At 42.6% G+C, this 15,098-nt stretch overlaps 1 protein-coding gene and 1 long non-coding RNA gene across 2 annotated transcripts; one reads left to right on the forward strand and one right to left on the reverse strand.

Moving 5' to 3' along the window:
- Window positions 1–2,924: 2,924 nt before the first annotated feature.
- Window positions 2,925–5,749, reverse strand: LOC119349502. The gene is made up of 5 exons (XR_005169442.1): window positions 5,671–5,749; window positions 5,469–5,522; window positions 5,078–5,162; window positions 4,289–4,782; window positions 2,925–3,220 (listed from the first exon to the last, which is right to left on the reverse strand). It is a non-coding gene; the product is annotated as an uncharacterized LOC119349502 (long non-coding RNA).
- An 8,145-nt stretch (window positions 5,750–13,894) lies between these two features.
- Window positions 13,895–15,093, forward strand: LOC119350849 (extensin-like; the record flags this gene model as incomplete). Its single annotated transcript, XM_037618484.1, has 1 exon — window positions 13,895–15,093. A coding segment is annotated over exon 1 (1,152 nt), but the record flags the coding sequence as incomplete, so codon positions are not given.
- Window positions 15,094–15,098: the final 5 nt, after the last annotated feature.

A 15,098-nucleotide genomic window follows, 5' to 3' on the forward strand; every position in this document is an offset into this window, starting at 1 on the left:
TGCTACTTTTGTCGAGTACACAACTGCCTCACAGCCTGCTGCCTCTCGACGGTGTTTTTTGAGTTGCAAACATGGCGGTAACCTTTACCCGGGAATAAAACAGTTGCAAAAAAAGCACTCATAATTTCTCTAGTGGTTAGTAACGACAAATCTGTATGCGTCTTCTGATGACTGAAGCTATGGATGTACTTCTTCTAGGCAATAGTTGAACATTTGCGGAGAGCAAAAAAGAGAGAGATAAATTTGTTCCTGGAAATTTGTTTGTCCATCCATCGCCAATTCTTCAATGGGGGGTGTATATATTCTTCTTGTACAAACCAAATTAGTCATGGGGCAATAATTTCTATTGCATGTAAAAATACTATTTTGTTTTTTTTGTAGTAGGGACTTGAGCAAGTTGTGGAAAAATTTATTCAACAATAACCAGTAACTTATGTGTAAATAGCATGATAATATACACACTGCAGACGTGATAACTTACATACAAAAATCGTGGTACTTTTTGACCGGAGAGAAAATATTTGACCCGAGAGGAATGGTTGTTGAAAACATACCCTCAGTAACTTCTATGTAAATAGCATGGTAATATACAGTCCTTAGATCTGACAACACTTACAAACACCACGGTAACATTGAAAAAAGGGGAAAAAATGTTGAAAAACATACCCCTGGTAACTTCAGTGAAAATTCCACGATAACTGACATGCCACATGTGTGGTAACTTATGTAGCCCACGTGCGGGGCCTTTAGGTTGGAAGAAACAAGTTGCTGAAAATACCCTCGGTAACTTCTGCGTAAATAACATGGTAACATATGCACCACGGGCGTGATAACTTATCCACAAATACCTCGATAACTTTTACCCACTAGTAAGCGTGCACGTGCAACTGCACGTCTAGACTAATATCCAAATATATATGAGAATAACATGCATATAAAGATAATTTGGTTGCACCGAAAAATATTACAAATCAAGAAAAGACATACAAGCATGCCTTTGCATATATAGCCTTTTTTATTTAGAGAAAGAAGACAAATACGTCAATTTGTATGGTCATTCCCTTGTCCAGACCTCTACAACGTGAATTGCACATGCATTATTAAGTAGCATGCAAATCCATATAGGTAGGGATTGACAATAATGGGTCGGTAATGGGTCGGTGGATATCGACCGAGAGTTTTATGACAGACGAAAAACTATATATTTTACATGCCTTTGCATATATTTGTTACCAACCCAAAGAGCATAATAAAATTGAAAAGAAGATAATGACTGCATCTATGTTGCGCCGGAGCTTAATTTTTTGAGTCTCCAAAACATATTGCATCACAAAATTCATGTCTATAAATAAATAGCCCACAACATATGGCAAATACAGTAAACAAACCCATGGAGATGAAAAATAAATTTTGAGGAAAAAAACTACAGTGTGACTACTGATGCATAGATATCAAGTCCCGTTTATCATCTCTTATTAACTTCCTACTTGAGGCACTTGAGAATTTGTCATACATCATATGGGATATTGTCTTCAGCTTCATTCGCATCATACTCGAGTAAGTGTATCAAAATATTCTTTCTCAACTCATAACCGTCCTACATGAGCAATGCATGATGTTAGGATGCAATTTTGCTTCAAACTTTTTATGAACGTGTGATATAGAATACTCACCGTGCAAATTGGACGAACAAATTTGTTACAATGTCAGAGCATAAAATTGAAAACAAAATAACCAGATTCATTCCTGTAGATGAATACAATATCATTATCTTTGGAGGTTATGACAATAAAATAAAACATGCATAGTGATTTTCAGAGTAACTGACCGGTCTAGGCTGGTCGGAACATCAATTGGTGCTTTACGTGGCTAGGCAAATGTATCAGACTTCCAATCTGGTTGTGCTAATTCAAGTGCAACATTCAGGTAGAATGCAACCCTCTGAAATTCTAACGCATATCTCTCTGGGAATAAGGGCAGAAATAGTGGGTCCAAAATAGATACTTGACGTGCATGTTTGTCGACTACGAACAAGATGAAGTGGCCGAGGAATGCATGAGGAAGCAATATCTACAAGCAACACGCATTGAGAACAAACATTAATCACGACAACCATATAAAATAGTCCAAAGTTACCCAATTGCGTGATGATATGTTGTAGTCTAAGTCGAGCTACGGAGCAATGATGCTAGCGCCTGAAAATTTGGTTGTACCCGCGAATCTAAATCTCGTGCGGAAGTGAGGGCGGCCTCGATCATGGACATCTGGGTAAGAAATGGTTAAGAAACATGATGGTGACAATGTTAATATAATTTGTGATCTGCGGTAACTTACACAAAATTTTAGATCCATAAAGCGCACATGAGGAGTAAGGCCTTGTCACATGCAAGTATACGTATAGCCATATTGAAACAATCAATGTCCAACGGCTGATCCCTGCGGAGTATACCTTGAATCCTTCTGAGACTTAATCCTATCGGATGGGGTTTAGAGCTTCACACCCACTCCTTCCTGTAGGTAACAAACAGTTAATAATTGTAACATTGTAATAGTGTACATTGAAACTTTATACTTCTTAGACATGTTGCTTACTCCAGGGAATTAGCATCATTAATTGACATGATGTGGTTGCATAGTTCATCAACTAAATCTTGCGGTTACGCCGGATAGGGTTCGGAAGGGGGCTTTTGTCTTTGTCTCCATCGGGTGAATCTTGCTGCTTACGCTTTCGGTCCTCCAGAAACTCAACATCAGAATTAGATACATTTTCTTCATTGTCACGACGATAATATATTGGACTTCCTTTTAACGTATTAAGTTCTGTTTCCAATAGTATGACAGCTAATTTTCGTCGAAATTCTTTCTTTTTTTTTCAAAAAGGAGGGATTCCCCTACCTCTGCATCAGAACGATGCATACGGCCACATTTATAAATAAATAAAGTAGTTCAACAATGTCTTGCAAAGTGCTGCAATAAAGGATGCTGGCTCACAAAGAGCTAGCAAAGTAAAACAAGGCTCAAAAGCCACAACCGGCTGGCATAATAAAGAGAGATAGGTAAACTAAGCGCCTATCCTATTACATGACCGTCATCCAAACCGGTTGAAGATATCCCGCGCTACCATCTCCCACCGGACAGATCCAGTAACCAAACGCGCCCTGGCCTCCGTCGGAGTGAGTAATGAACACGTACGGATTAGCGCAGTAGCCCGGAATAAAACCTGTAAAAAATGAATAGTTGTTGTTCTGTTAAAAGCCAAGTCATTTCTGCAGTTCCAAATTGCCCATAACAACGCACATGCTCCCACTCGAATTTGTCTAGCTGTTTCGGCCTCTATACCAACCATCCACGTTCCAAAAAACGACCTGACCGAATTCGGAGGAGTAATGTTAAAGGAAATTTGCACCGAGCGCCACAACACCCTCGCCATCGGGCAATCAAAGAAAAGATGCTTGATAGTTTCATCCCGATCACAGAAACTACACCTAGTAGATCATGTCCAGTTGCGCTTAATCAAATTATCTTTCATGTCCTCCCGGTGTAATATTTGTATTTGCTCTTCTTGGTTTGGTATGACGTAAATTGGCTATTTCTATCTGCGCATCTGTAGGCTGTATAGAACTTGCTGAGGTTTTAGTCTCTTCCAACGACATGACCTTCGGGCTCTTGTTGATAGGTTCTTTTTTATGGTCAACAATATCCATATCTATGACTAACACATTCTGCAAAAGTGAAATTCATATACAACTATGATTCAAATATAGGTATAATTTTTTTCTAGGGAATAGTATCATAATTCATATGCAACATGCAAAAAAAAGGTTAAAAACCCTGACATCTAAGAATTTTGATAGCCCTGACAGGCAATGATATCACATGGACTGTGTAGTCAGCTTTAAGTAATTTGTTTAGCAGCGGGGTGTGCATGCATCTAGTAGTTACGTAGACTTGCTAAATTCCTCTAGTCATTCTACCACATAGGTATAGCGTGGCTTCGCCGTTGCAATAGACCAGACATGGGTAGATTTATCTGATCTAGGCGAGAGAAGACGGGGAGAACACGCACGATCGATGGACAAAACTTGGGGCGCAGTCACACAACATGCAACGATCGATGGCCTAATAATGAGATCCAATTATCTCTTTTTTCTGGAAATTTTGTTTTCAGCTATTTTGGATTTGACAAGATCCAATTTTCTAAATGAAGATTGAAGAGCAATCTATAATATCATAGTTCCTATATAATCATAAAAGATAATAATCAGAAGAGAAGAAAAAATAAACTTACAAATTGAAGGGGTTCTCGTTTTGGTGTCGGATGGGACACCAATCACAATCAGTATAGGTATAGCGTACAGCAATACCGGATGCCGACGGACGACGGCGTCGACGGGAACGGTGTGTCGCTCGCTCCTCACGGCTAAGATCGCTGACACCTGAGAAGGACGATTGACGAAGCTGCGGCAGATGGCGGCTGTGCACGGACAATGGTCATGGAGGCTGTGGAGGACCGAAGGAGGAGATATGGAAGCAAAGTCGAACCGTCAAAGAGAAGATCACGGGATGCAGGCTTGCACGTTCGCAACCACAGGCATTAATGCAATCGGGCCGTCCAAAGCTCCCATTGATATTTTTTTTAGCCCAGCCAAATGTCAAACAAAGCTGTACTGATCATAAGCTTCACCTTGTCAGCAGTTGGAGTTGGTGCTCCCAGAATATTCGCACATGGAACAAGTGTTGAAAAATCAGAATTTTGTCCAAACAGTCTTATTAAACCATCATCTACAAAGACAAGAAAAAGTAGTGCTATGATCAGTACAGCTGAAACTTAGAACAATAATGCTTCTAACATTAAGAAGTTGAGAAAGCAAAACTTCGAGGGCAAAAGTACGATCATGTGTAAGAGAAGCAAGCATGACATGAACATAGCTAACCAAATTCTGGAAGGTGTCATCTTTAGGACCAAATTATAGAGGAATAAAATATAATCGAACTTGAACACCATGTAATATCATGTTCAAATCATAAATAAAGGGAGGGACATGTTGTGTGTATAGGGTAGAAAGCAATCAGTGACCTGAAAGCACCTCAGAGTAAGTGCTCGCTAGTCGCATCTACATTCCCTCAATCCTCAACCATCTGCCGTCATTCATGTACATCACCTAAAATATGTACCAATATAGCCAAGCCAAAGAGTAGTAGATGCGTGAGGTCAGTGTTGCTTGCCAACAAAAGATGGAAGGAAGGCAGTACCTAACTCCACAATGGAAACAGATGAATAACCAGTATCTGTATATATGTGGCATTACTAAGAATGGTGCCCATTAATCTAGGATACCAAATAAGAGGAATAATACTAACTTGGAGCACCTCTGACTGCAACAACTATATATATCATTATATTTCTCCACAATTCAGCATGTGCAAAGAACAACTGTAGTACTAACGCCACAAGTCCAAAGCATTACCTGTGGCTGTGTCGTATGAAATAACCTGGCCACAGCGGTGTACATTTGTGCTGCCTACACACACAAGACAAGCCTTGTAAGTAAATTATCCATTGCAAGAAAAAATAGGCGGTCCAAATAATTTAATTTAAACAGGTATAGAAGAAATCATAACATCAAAATTAAAATGCAATAATAAACATGGCTGAGAGAGAGAATTCACCCTCTCCTTCACCAACGTCTTCCTCTTCTTTTCTGTCCCACATCATTGCCTAGAAAAGCCATAAATTGACAAAATTGAAATTAGACTGTCAAAGAACTAAGTTAAGTATTGGGAAGGAAGATGGCGAGACGCAAATGGGCAGCCCAAATTGCGGACGGTGATGGTGGCCCGCGAGTTGCATCCTCAAATCCATAGTGAAGCTCCGGCCTCGCTGCTCGTTCCCCCCACTGCCGTCCTCGTCTTCTTGTACATAACGACCATGAAGACCATGCCACCCCTACTCCCCCATGGCCGCAACTGCCACCCAGTTCAGCGGCGGCAGATGGTGGATGGGGAGGCGTCGTCCTGCAGGAGAGAAGAGGCAGCAGGCGGCAGTGACCACTTGATGGAGCTTCGAGGAGAGAACCGAAGGGAGGAGGCGGCGGCGAGGTGGTGGTGGAGAAGAGGACGCGATGCTCGAGGGGGCGACCTCTGGAGCAGCCGTGAAGAGATGAGGAGGCCACTGTAGAGAGGAGACAAAGGCATCCGGAAAGGATAGAGGCGGCGGCGGCGGTGTCCCCGGCGAGCGCCGCAAGGCCGTAGATGGTGGATTCTTCCCGGCAGCGCGTCTAGCTCGCGGACCATGGGGAGGAGGTGATGGCGATAGCGGCGTTGGGGCACAAGGCGCTGGCGGCGGCTGCGTAAGGGTGGAGAAGTGCAGGGAGAGAAGGGCAGTAGGTGGGCGACGGCGAAGGGGCGCGGCTGCGGAAGGCGGCGAAGCGGCGAGCGGTTGTGGGGCGGCGAACGGTGCGGTAGGAGGAGCAGGGAGCGAGAGGTCGAGGAGAAGGGGGTGAGAGGTCGTGCGGGCAGCGGTTTTTTCTTTTATTCTTTTGACTGCGGGGTAGGGTTAGCGATAGATGGACTGTTAGCGCCTTATTGCGTGGTTGGCAGCATTAAACACATAATGATTAAGGGCCATTAGATTTTGATGATGGATGGATGTGATTGTTTGGATCTGCCTCTCTCTTTCTTTTATAGTGGTAGTAGATGAGGAAAAAGTTGTTGAAAAATATACACTGATAACTTATGTGAAAATAACTCGGTAATATATGAACTGCATACACTGATAAATTACGCACAAATATCACGATAACTCTAAACCATGGAAAAAATTGTTGAAAATATACCATGAATAACTTACGTGAAAATAAGATGGTGATATATAAACCGCATACACGATAACTTACATACAAACACCACGGTAAATTTGACCAAGAATGAAGAAAATTGTAGAAAAACACACCATTGATAAATTATGTGAAAATAGCATGATACTATATACGAACCGCACACTCGATAACTTACATAGAAACACCGCAGTAACTTGTTTTACCGAAAGAAAAAGTTGTTGAAAACATACCCTGGTAAATTAAATAATATGGTACTAAACAACCCATATACGCGATAACTTACGTGCAACCACCGTGATAACTTTTTTGACCATGAGGGAAAATTTGTTGAAAACATATCATGGTAATATATGAACACATGCTTTATAACTTACATACAAACACCGCAAGAAAGTTCTTGGATAATATAAGCTCGGTAACTCATGTGAAATTAGCTCGGTAACTTGTTGTTGGAAAACATATCGTTGCTAGCTTATGTGTAAAAGTATGCTAATGTACCTCCCGCATACTCGATAATTTACGAACAAAACACCGTGGTAACATTGACCAAGGGGAGAAAAAGTTGTTCAAAAATATACCTCGATAACTTATGTGAAAATAGTGTGCTAATATACGCACCGTTCACCTGATAACTTAGATATAAACACGGCAATAACTTTGACGAAGGGGGAAACAATTCTTGAAAAACATAGCCCGATAGTTTTCATGTAAATTGCATGGTAATATAAGAATTGCATACCTGATAATTTAAGTACAAACACCGCGGTAACATTTTTGACCAAGGAGGAAAAAGTTACTGAAAAATATAGCACGATAAATTCTATGTATATATCATGGTAATATACGAACCTCATACCCGATAAATTAAGTACAAACACCGCGGTAACATTTGATCAAGATAGAAAAAAGTAGTTGAAAAACATACCCCCGACAACTTCTATGTAAATAATATGATAATATACGAACCTCATATCTGATAATTTAAGTACAAACACTGTGGTGATTAGCATCTGAAAAAGGAACGAAGGGGACACCCGAGTTTGTGAACCATCTGAACCGGTGTAAAATATACATAATTATTTTTGAAAACCCGGTCAAGTAAGTCTGTCGGTTTGCATTTTCGGTTATTGATCGCTCTCTTTCGTCGTTCGATCTCGTGTCAGGAATACAAGTAGTGTGCAAGTTGTACAAAATCACGTAAGGTGGCCTAATCCTGCTGGTTGTTGTAGCTCGATGTACTGTTGGAGGTTGTGGGTTCGATCCCACTACAACCGTATTTCTTTTCCTTTTTTCAAACTACAAGCAGTGTGTGTGCAGAAGTGCAGAGGCCACTTCCCTTTTTCAAACTCCAAGGATGGCCCAGCGAATCGCGAGAAGAAGCGAAGAGGCCCAGAAAATCGGGAGGGGTGGGTCGGGGGAATCGAGGTGGCCCAGAAAATCGGGAGGGAGGGGTTCGTGCGGGATGTCGGGATGGCCCAGGGAATCGGGAAAAGAAGCGAGGTGTTTGGTGCGGCGGGAGGGTGGTCGCTCTGGAGGAGATGGCATCGAAGGGAGAAGAGTAGTGTGGTACTTTTAGCAATGTGGCACACGTGTGCCAAATATCACAGTCCAAAACTTAAATATAAATTGTATAAACATGTTTTTTTACTTCTCTAGATAAATTGAATATATAAGATAAGATTATCTTATCAGCCACTTTACATGCCTTAACTTATCATAGTTAAACCACATCTAATAGTTTGTCAAACAAAAAAACTGCATCTTATGACTCTCCTCAACGCACACTCTTCTCTGGAGAAAATATGCGAGGCTCAACCAAATAAAACTTACTAGTTAGCCGATGAATTCACGATATTGGCCTAAGGACATTCTAAAAAATATTGATCTAAGTCACGTATGCTTGCTGGAAATACAATCAGTGGTAAATATATTCATTGCAGCAAATATCATGTCTATTATATTACAAGTAGCCGACTACCGTATAGCACGAAGAAGTGAGAGGTGGAAATGCACTCAGGGCATCTCTAACCGATCCCCTAAAATTTAGTGGAGTAAAAGGTTTAGTGGAGTATATATACTCCATTAAGTTTTGGTCGGACCTAGCCGATCCTCTAAATATAACGGAGTAAATTTTTGTTTTTCTAAACTTTGCAACTCTAGTATAAATTACAACTACATATTAGCACATATATAGAAACTAAACATAAACTTGAATGTTCAACCAAATTACGAATATAGTTTACAAACTGAATTATTCAAATTTAAACACGCCGAATGGTTTAAATGTAGCAAATATTATTTCATAGAACAACTAGGACTCGCTTAGACGTTGCCAATGATGCTCAAGATGATCTTGTTGGAGCTGAGTATGAACTTGACGGTTCTCGATCTTCCGATGATGCTCAAGAAATGACAGTATCCTATTCGTATCATACTCTGGCTCAACCGGAGTCCCGTTAATGATGTACTGAAAGTTCTCAGGCATATCTCTCTTGTCTTCAATGATCATGTTATGCAATATGATGCAACAAGTCATAATTCGCCATAGAACCTTGGAGTTCCAGTACTCGGCAGGGCCATCAACAATTGCAAAGTGCTTCTGAAGCACACCGAAGGCTCTCTCCACATCTTTCCTTGCAACTTCTTGACATTGGACAAAGTGAGTGTTTTTGTTACCTTTTGGACGCGGAATTGTTTTGACCAAGGTGGCCCATGATGGATATATGCCATCCGCAAGGTAGTAACCCATCGAGTAGTTGTGCCCGTTGACCGAGTAGTCGCAAACATGAGCTTCACCTTTTATAAGCCTAGAAAACAGAGGTGATCTCAATAGCACACTCAAGTCACTGTGAGAGCCAGGCAGACCAAAGAATGAATGCCATGTCCAAAGATCCTTCGATGCAAATGCCTCAAGAATGATTGTTGGATCGTTGACGTGGCCTTTGTACTGACCCTTCCAACCCGCTGGACAATTCTTCCATCTCCAGTGCATACAGTCAAGTGATCCAAGCATCCTTGGCCATCCTCTTGCTTCACTCTCAGTCATCAGCCTCTGGGTGTCTTCCTCGGTTGGTGCTCTCAAGTACTCCGGGCCAAAGGCAGCGATCACTGCTTTGGTGAACCTTCGAACAGCCTCCAAGATTGTGTCTTGGCCAATGTGTACATAGTCATGAATTGCATCGGTGGAACACCCATAAGACACGACTCGAACAGCCGCAATGCATTTCATCAGAGGGCTTGCACTGATCTCTCCACATGCATTTCTCCGGAGCGTGAACCGGTCATCATATCTCTCAACGGCTTTTGCAATGTTCAGAAAAGGACTTGTGTGCATCTGAAAGCTCCGGCGAAAGTACTTCTCCGGATAGATTGGGTTTGGATCAAAGTAATCTCTCGTAATCTTGGCATGGCTCTCCGCTATATCACGGTTGATGTCTACGCGGCTAAATTGTGATCCTCTCCTCGGCCACCAAACATCATCATTAAAAATCATGCCTAAAACGGTGTCAAAGTCATTGTCGTCTTCTTCCTCCTCTTCGGATGACGACGAGTCCTCTAATGCCATCCGCCTCAACCTCTTCATCTACACTCCAAACGGTTCGGTTCAATCCAAACGGCACGGTTCAAAGAGAAACAAACAAAAAAACTCACCTAGGCAATTCTTCGAACACTTGGGGTGCAGTGGTGGTGCAAAAGTTGGCCGGCATGGTTTACACCAAATCGGCAAGCGGCGGGTGACCTGCAGCGGTGCACAAGCAAGGTGAGATGCGGCGGCCGCTAGAAAAAGAAGAAACTCGAAAGAAATCGGACGGATCAACAATGCCGACAGCGGCGGGTTTCACCTTGATTCCGATGATAGCGACGGGGACCGAACGGGCTAGCCGATGGGCAGAACGGTGGCGGAGGGCAAGGGATGGAACGAGGTACCAGCAGGGCCGGTGGGAGGCGCGCTGGCAAGATGCAGCGGCGGCGCAGACACGAGAGAGAGGCGCAACGTTTTACTCGGCCACCCATCGTTGGAATAAAAATAGAGAAATTTTTGGGGCCCGAGCAAAAATATACTCCACTAACCGCGGATGGGGGATCGGCTAGGTGCCGGTTAGCGGAGTAAAATTAAAATTTTACTCCACTAACCGGATATAGGGGATCGGTTAGAAATGCCCTAACGTTAACAGTGAGATCAGTAGAAAAGGAACACCCATGCATCATGTGGGCAAGATTGACAAGGAAAGTACTCTATCGTTCATGTTATGTTGCCAGGCCATTACACACTGTTAAGTAATCTCACTGCTATATGAAAAGTTTATCATCCCTCCATGCATAGGATGCAAACTGGAGATTTATATCAAGAACCTCAACTGGAACCTATCACTAGGGAAAGCTCAAATAATCCAGGAATCGCGAAACAAAGCGATGTACATAGAAACATTGGCCAATATACAGCCCAGCAGTCAAAGTAAAAAAAATATAAAATCTATGAGCCACATATACCAAGATGAATCACTTGGACGATTCCTAATGAGCACACATGCTCCCATTTCTAGCATTTCTTCCAAGTAGATTTGCATTTAGTTGCAAAGAAACAGTATAGTCGTGAGAAGCTCCTACCAAGCAACACAAAACAGAAAAAATATTCTCCCAGATGATATATTTAACATGCATAATTGTTTGAGTGAATCAGATATAAGACCTAGTCATCTCAAATGTAAATGTTTAATACTCCCTCCGTCCAAAAAAGTTTGTCCCTCAAATGGATGTATCTAGCACCAAGTTAGTGCTAGATACATTCATTTAAGAGACAAGATTGGGACAAACTTTTTCGGACGGAGGGAGTATCTATTTACTGGAATGAGAACTTGAGAAGACACCCATTACTAAAAAACGATCCACTTAGATGCACTAATGTAAAGGAAAGAGCATTAAACAATGGAGATGGAGAAAAGCAACACAAATTACCTTTTGTGCAATTTTCATGCTTTCATGTATGGAAATTATTTTCGTCCAGCATGTAGTACATAAACTAAGTATTCTCTGAATATCAAATAAGTATAGTAGAAATGCCCAATTATGACCACAAGACTAGTAGATGGACAGAAAAAAAAATGATTACAACAAAGAATATCTAACAGCATACGTTGCATAAGTTGCACAAAGTAGCACATCTACGTTTATGTTCCACAAACTATTAAAAAGGACATTAACAGAAATGAGCAGAAACTAGCCACTCCAAATGAAAATTCACAAGGAGCATACCATAACACAGGAGCTTCCTGGCCCAAAAGGATTTACTAGGAGCATCACCAAAACGCAAGCGCTAACTAATATGCTTTAAGTTTAGAGAGTTCACAATGTTTCCTCTGCTCTAACATACTTGTTACTGGGCAATGCAAAAGAGTGAAAATACAAAGGTGATTTCAATGTCTTTATTTCTTGTGATGTGACTTATATCCAGAGAGCATTTCAATACTCTAGTTTTGCATTTGTATATGGAACTAGAAGAGGTCAGCGAAGCTAGAAATAAATATAGAACTACTGCACCATGACATGTAGCAGTAATACCACCGATTTGAATGGGAACTTGTCTTCCTGAAAATATCACCCGCAACAGATAGTGAATTTAGATCGATTTTACAGTTATTTGCAGTGCATTACTCAGTATGCACATTTACATTCAAAAAACCTTCTCAATCAGCCACGATGGTGGCAAAAACCAAGCAGAACATGGTTGAATAATACACACGATTTACTTGCGCATTTATGTTCTATCTCTTGCCTCTTTTTAGAACATCTCAAAGACTTAATGCAGGATGCCTAAATCGAGGATGGTAACTAAATAGACTCTCATAACATTACAGGGCATGTAAAGCAAGGCATCTCTAGGACATCAGACTGGTGAAGGAACAAATTAAACTTATGCTTGTATGCAAACCAAGACACATAGCTCAGGAAAACCACTTGATTTCACTAGAACTAGTGATTCTGGACAGTTGACCTCTTTGTATTGGCATTGTGTCAGCAAAGGCGTTGAACGCCTCTTGGAACTCATACGCAATGTGATGCGTCGGCGTCGGTCGCCACATACATTCTAGAAAAGAAAAGGTATATTTCAGAAATATACACTTATCCCATGAATATGATTGGCCCCCTAAAAGAGTTGTGTACCAGCATCATTGCTACTTTCATGAACTGTTAAGTTTGGACTCTGTCAAATTAGCATTGGCCATTGGGGCAACGATGTGACTGGAAGTAGGTCTAGCTTTTGCACCCACAAGAAGAAATGAGGAACTGAACAGCATCAAAATGAGAATCAATGAGAGTTGTCTTGCTTGGGATGCTGACACAGCAGCCAAGGTGATCTGGTGCAGGAGCAGTTTTCATTTTTTTAAGTTGAGATACTTTGTTGCCTCCTGTACCTAACTCATATAATTTTCAGGCCATGAATTCTTCACATGGAGGGATGCGACGTTTGATCGTCCGGGATTCCCAGGTTTCAGTGCTGCCCATGAAAGCCACTGCTAAATAGATCTCCCGCCCATTTGCTGTGTGCTGCAGCTGCTACAGATCTGGCACTGCTAGCTAATTATCTCTGAAGTCAACTAGCTAATCAACTTAACTAAGGCACCTGACAGTTTTTGCCTGCTCCATTTGGAATCAGCCCACGCCTCCCAAGCTCTGCTTCTGATGGCCAACCCATTATCACACAGTGTGGCATTAATTAGTTCCATGCATGGCCCTGCGATCTAGGCTAAGATGCTGTGCACGGAGAACCATGGAGCCTGTAAAATGTCAACGCAATTAGCAGAGAAACCCAGTGGGTTACACTGCTGGTTTTCACTTGTGATGATTCTTTCTCCCTCTTTTATCTGACAGGAAACAAATGCAGGCCGGTGCGTGAGGAGCTGACCTAAGAATTAACAAATGCAGGCCGGTGCAGTGCGTGACAATGTAAGAATCTTGTGTGAGTCAGATCTAGCAAAACATAGCCAATACCAAGGTTAACACCACTATAAATGGCTAGCATTGCTGCCCATTCTGGACAAACCCATAAGCCAAACAAAACAGCTCTCTGGTAGGTGTTTACGCTTAGCGTTTTCACCCTACAATGAGATCGCTGCCTATTTTAGTTCTTTCCCTCCTGATTCTTGTCCTTGCTGCCCATGTATCCCAAGCCGATGACAAGGGCTCTTCGGTTGGAAATGGGAAGGATTCCCATGACGGTGATGGTCATAAATCAAATGGTGTAGGGCCGGTGAAAAAACCAAAGTGCCCTAAGCCCGGACATGGTTCGAAAAACCATGACAATGATGGTCGAGGACCACCAGAAAAGGAGTGCGATGATGGAGAGACAACACCGTCATCACCTGGGCCTTCCCCAGACCAAGGTAATGGTTCACCATCACCACCGCCATCCCCATCCTATTCACCACCGGTGACTCCATCACCTCCACCTTCGTCAGAAACTAGTCCTCCTACTACACCTCCACCCTACCAACCTAGCAATCAATCTCCTCCGCCGTCATCCTCAAGCCCCCCACCAACACCTTCATCTAGTCCACCTGTTACACCTCCAACCTACGAACCTAATGATCAATCGCCACCGCCTCCATCTAGTGTGCCCGCGGCACCTCCAATGAACCCGACTAATGATCAGCCTCCTCCACCAACAACGTCATCTAGCCCCCCACCAACACCTCCGTCTAGTCCCCCTGTTATGCCTCCATCCTACGAACCCAACGATCAATCGCCACCACCTACATTGAATCCTCCGTCCATTCCATCACCACCTCCATCAAGCCCAACTGCGGCACCTCCTATGAACCCGACTACTAATCAGCCTCCCCCACCATCATCGTCATCTAGCCCGCCACCAATAGCTCCAACTACTCAACCACCTGCCTCTAGCCCACCTGCTACACCTCCAACAGACTCAACTGATGAGGAAACTCCAACATCACCACCATCATCTAGTCCACCACTAACTCTATCAAGTCCTCCACCACCGTCATCAAGTACACCACCGGCTCCATCCATTGCCACACCACCTTTGTCTAGTCCCCCCGCTACACCTCCAACGTACCAAGATGATGACCAGTCCCCTCCACCTCCACCATCATACAACCCGCCACCGACAGCTTTATCTAGTCCTCCACCACCACCATTGAGTCCGCCAGCAATAGCACCAACCACTAGCGCACCTCCTCCATCTACTTCCCCACCGCCTATGTCTAGTCCACCAGCAACACCTCCAATAGACTCAAC

The sequence above is a fragment of the Triticum dicoccoides genome, chromosome 1B (assembly GCF_002162155.2).
Source record: "Triticum dicoccoides isolate Atlit2015 ecotype Zavitan chromosome 1B, WEW_v2.0, whole genome shotgun sequence".
NCBI lineage: Eukaryota > Viridiplantae > Streptophyta > Magnoliopsida > Poales > Poaceae > Triticum > Triticum dicoccoides.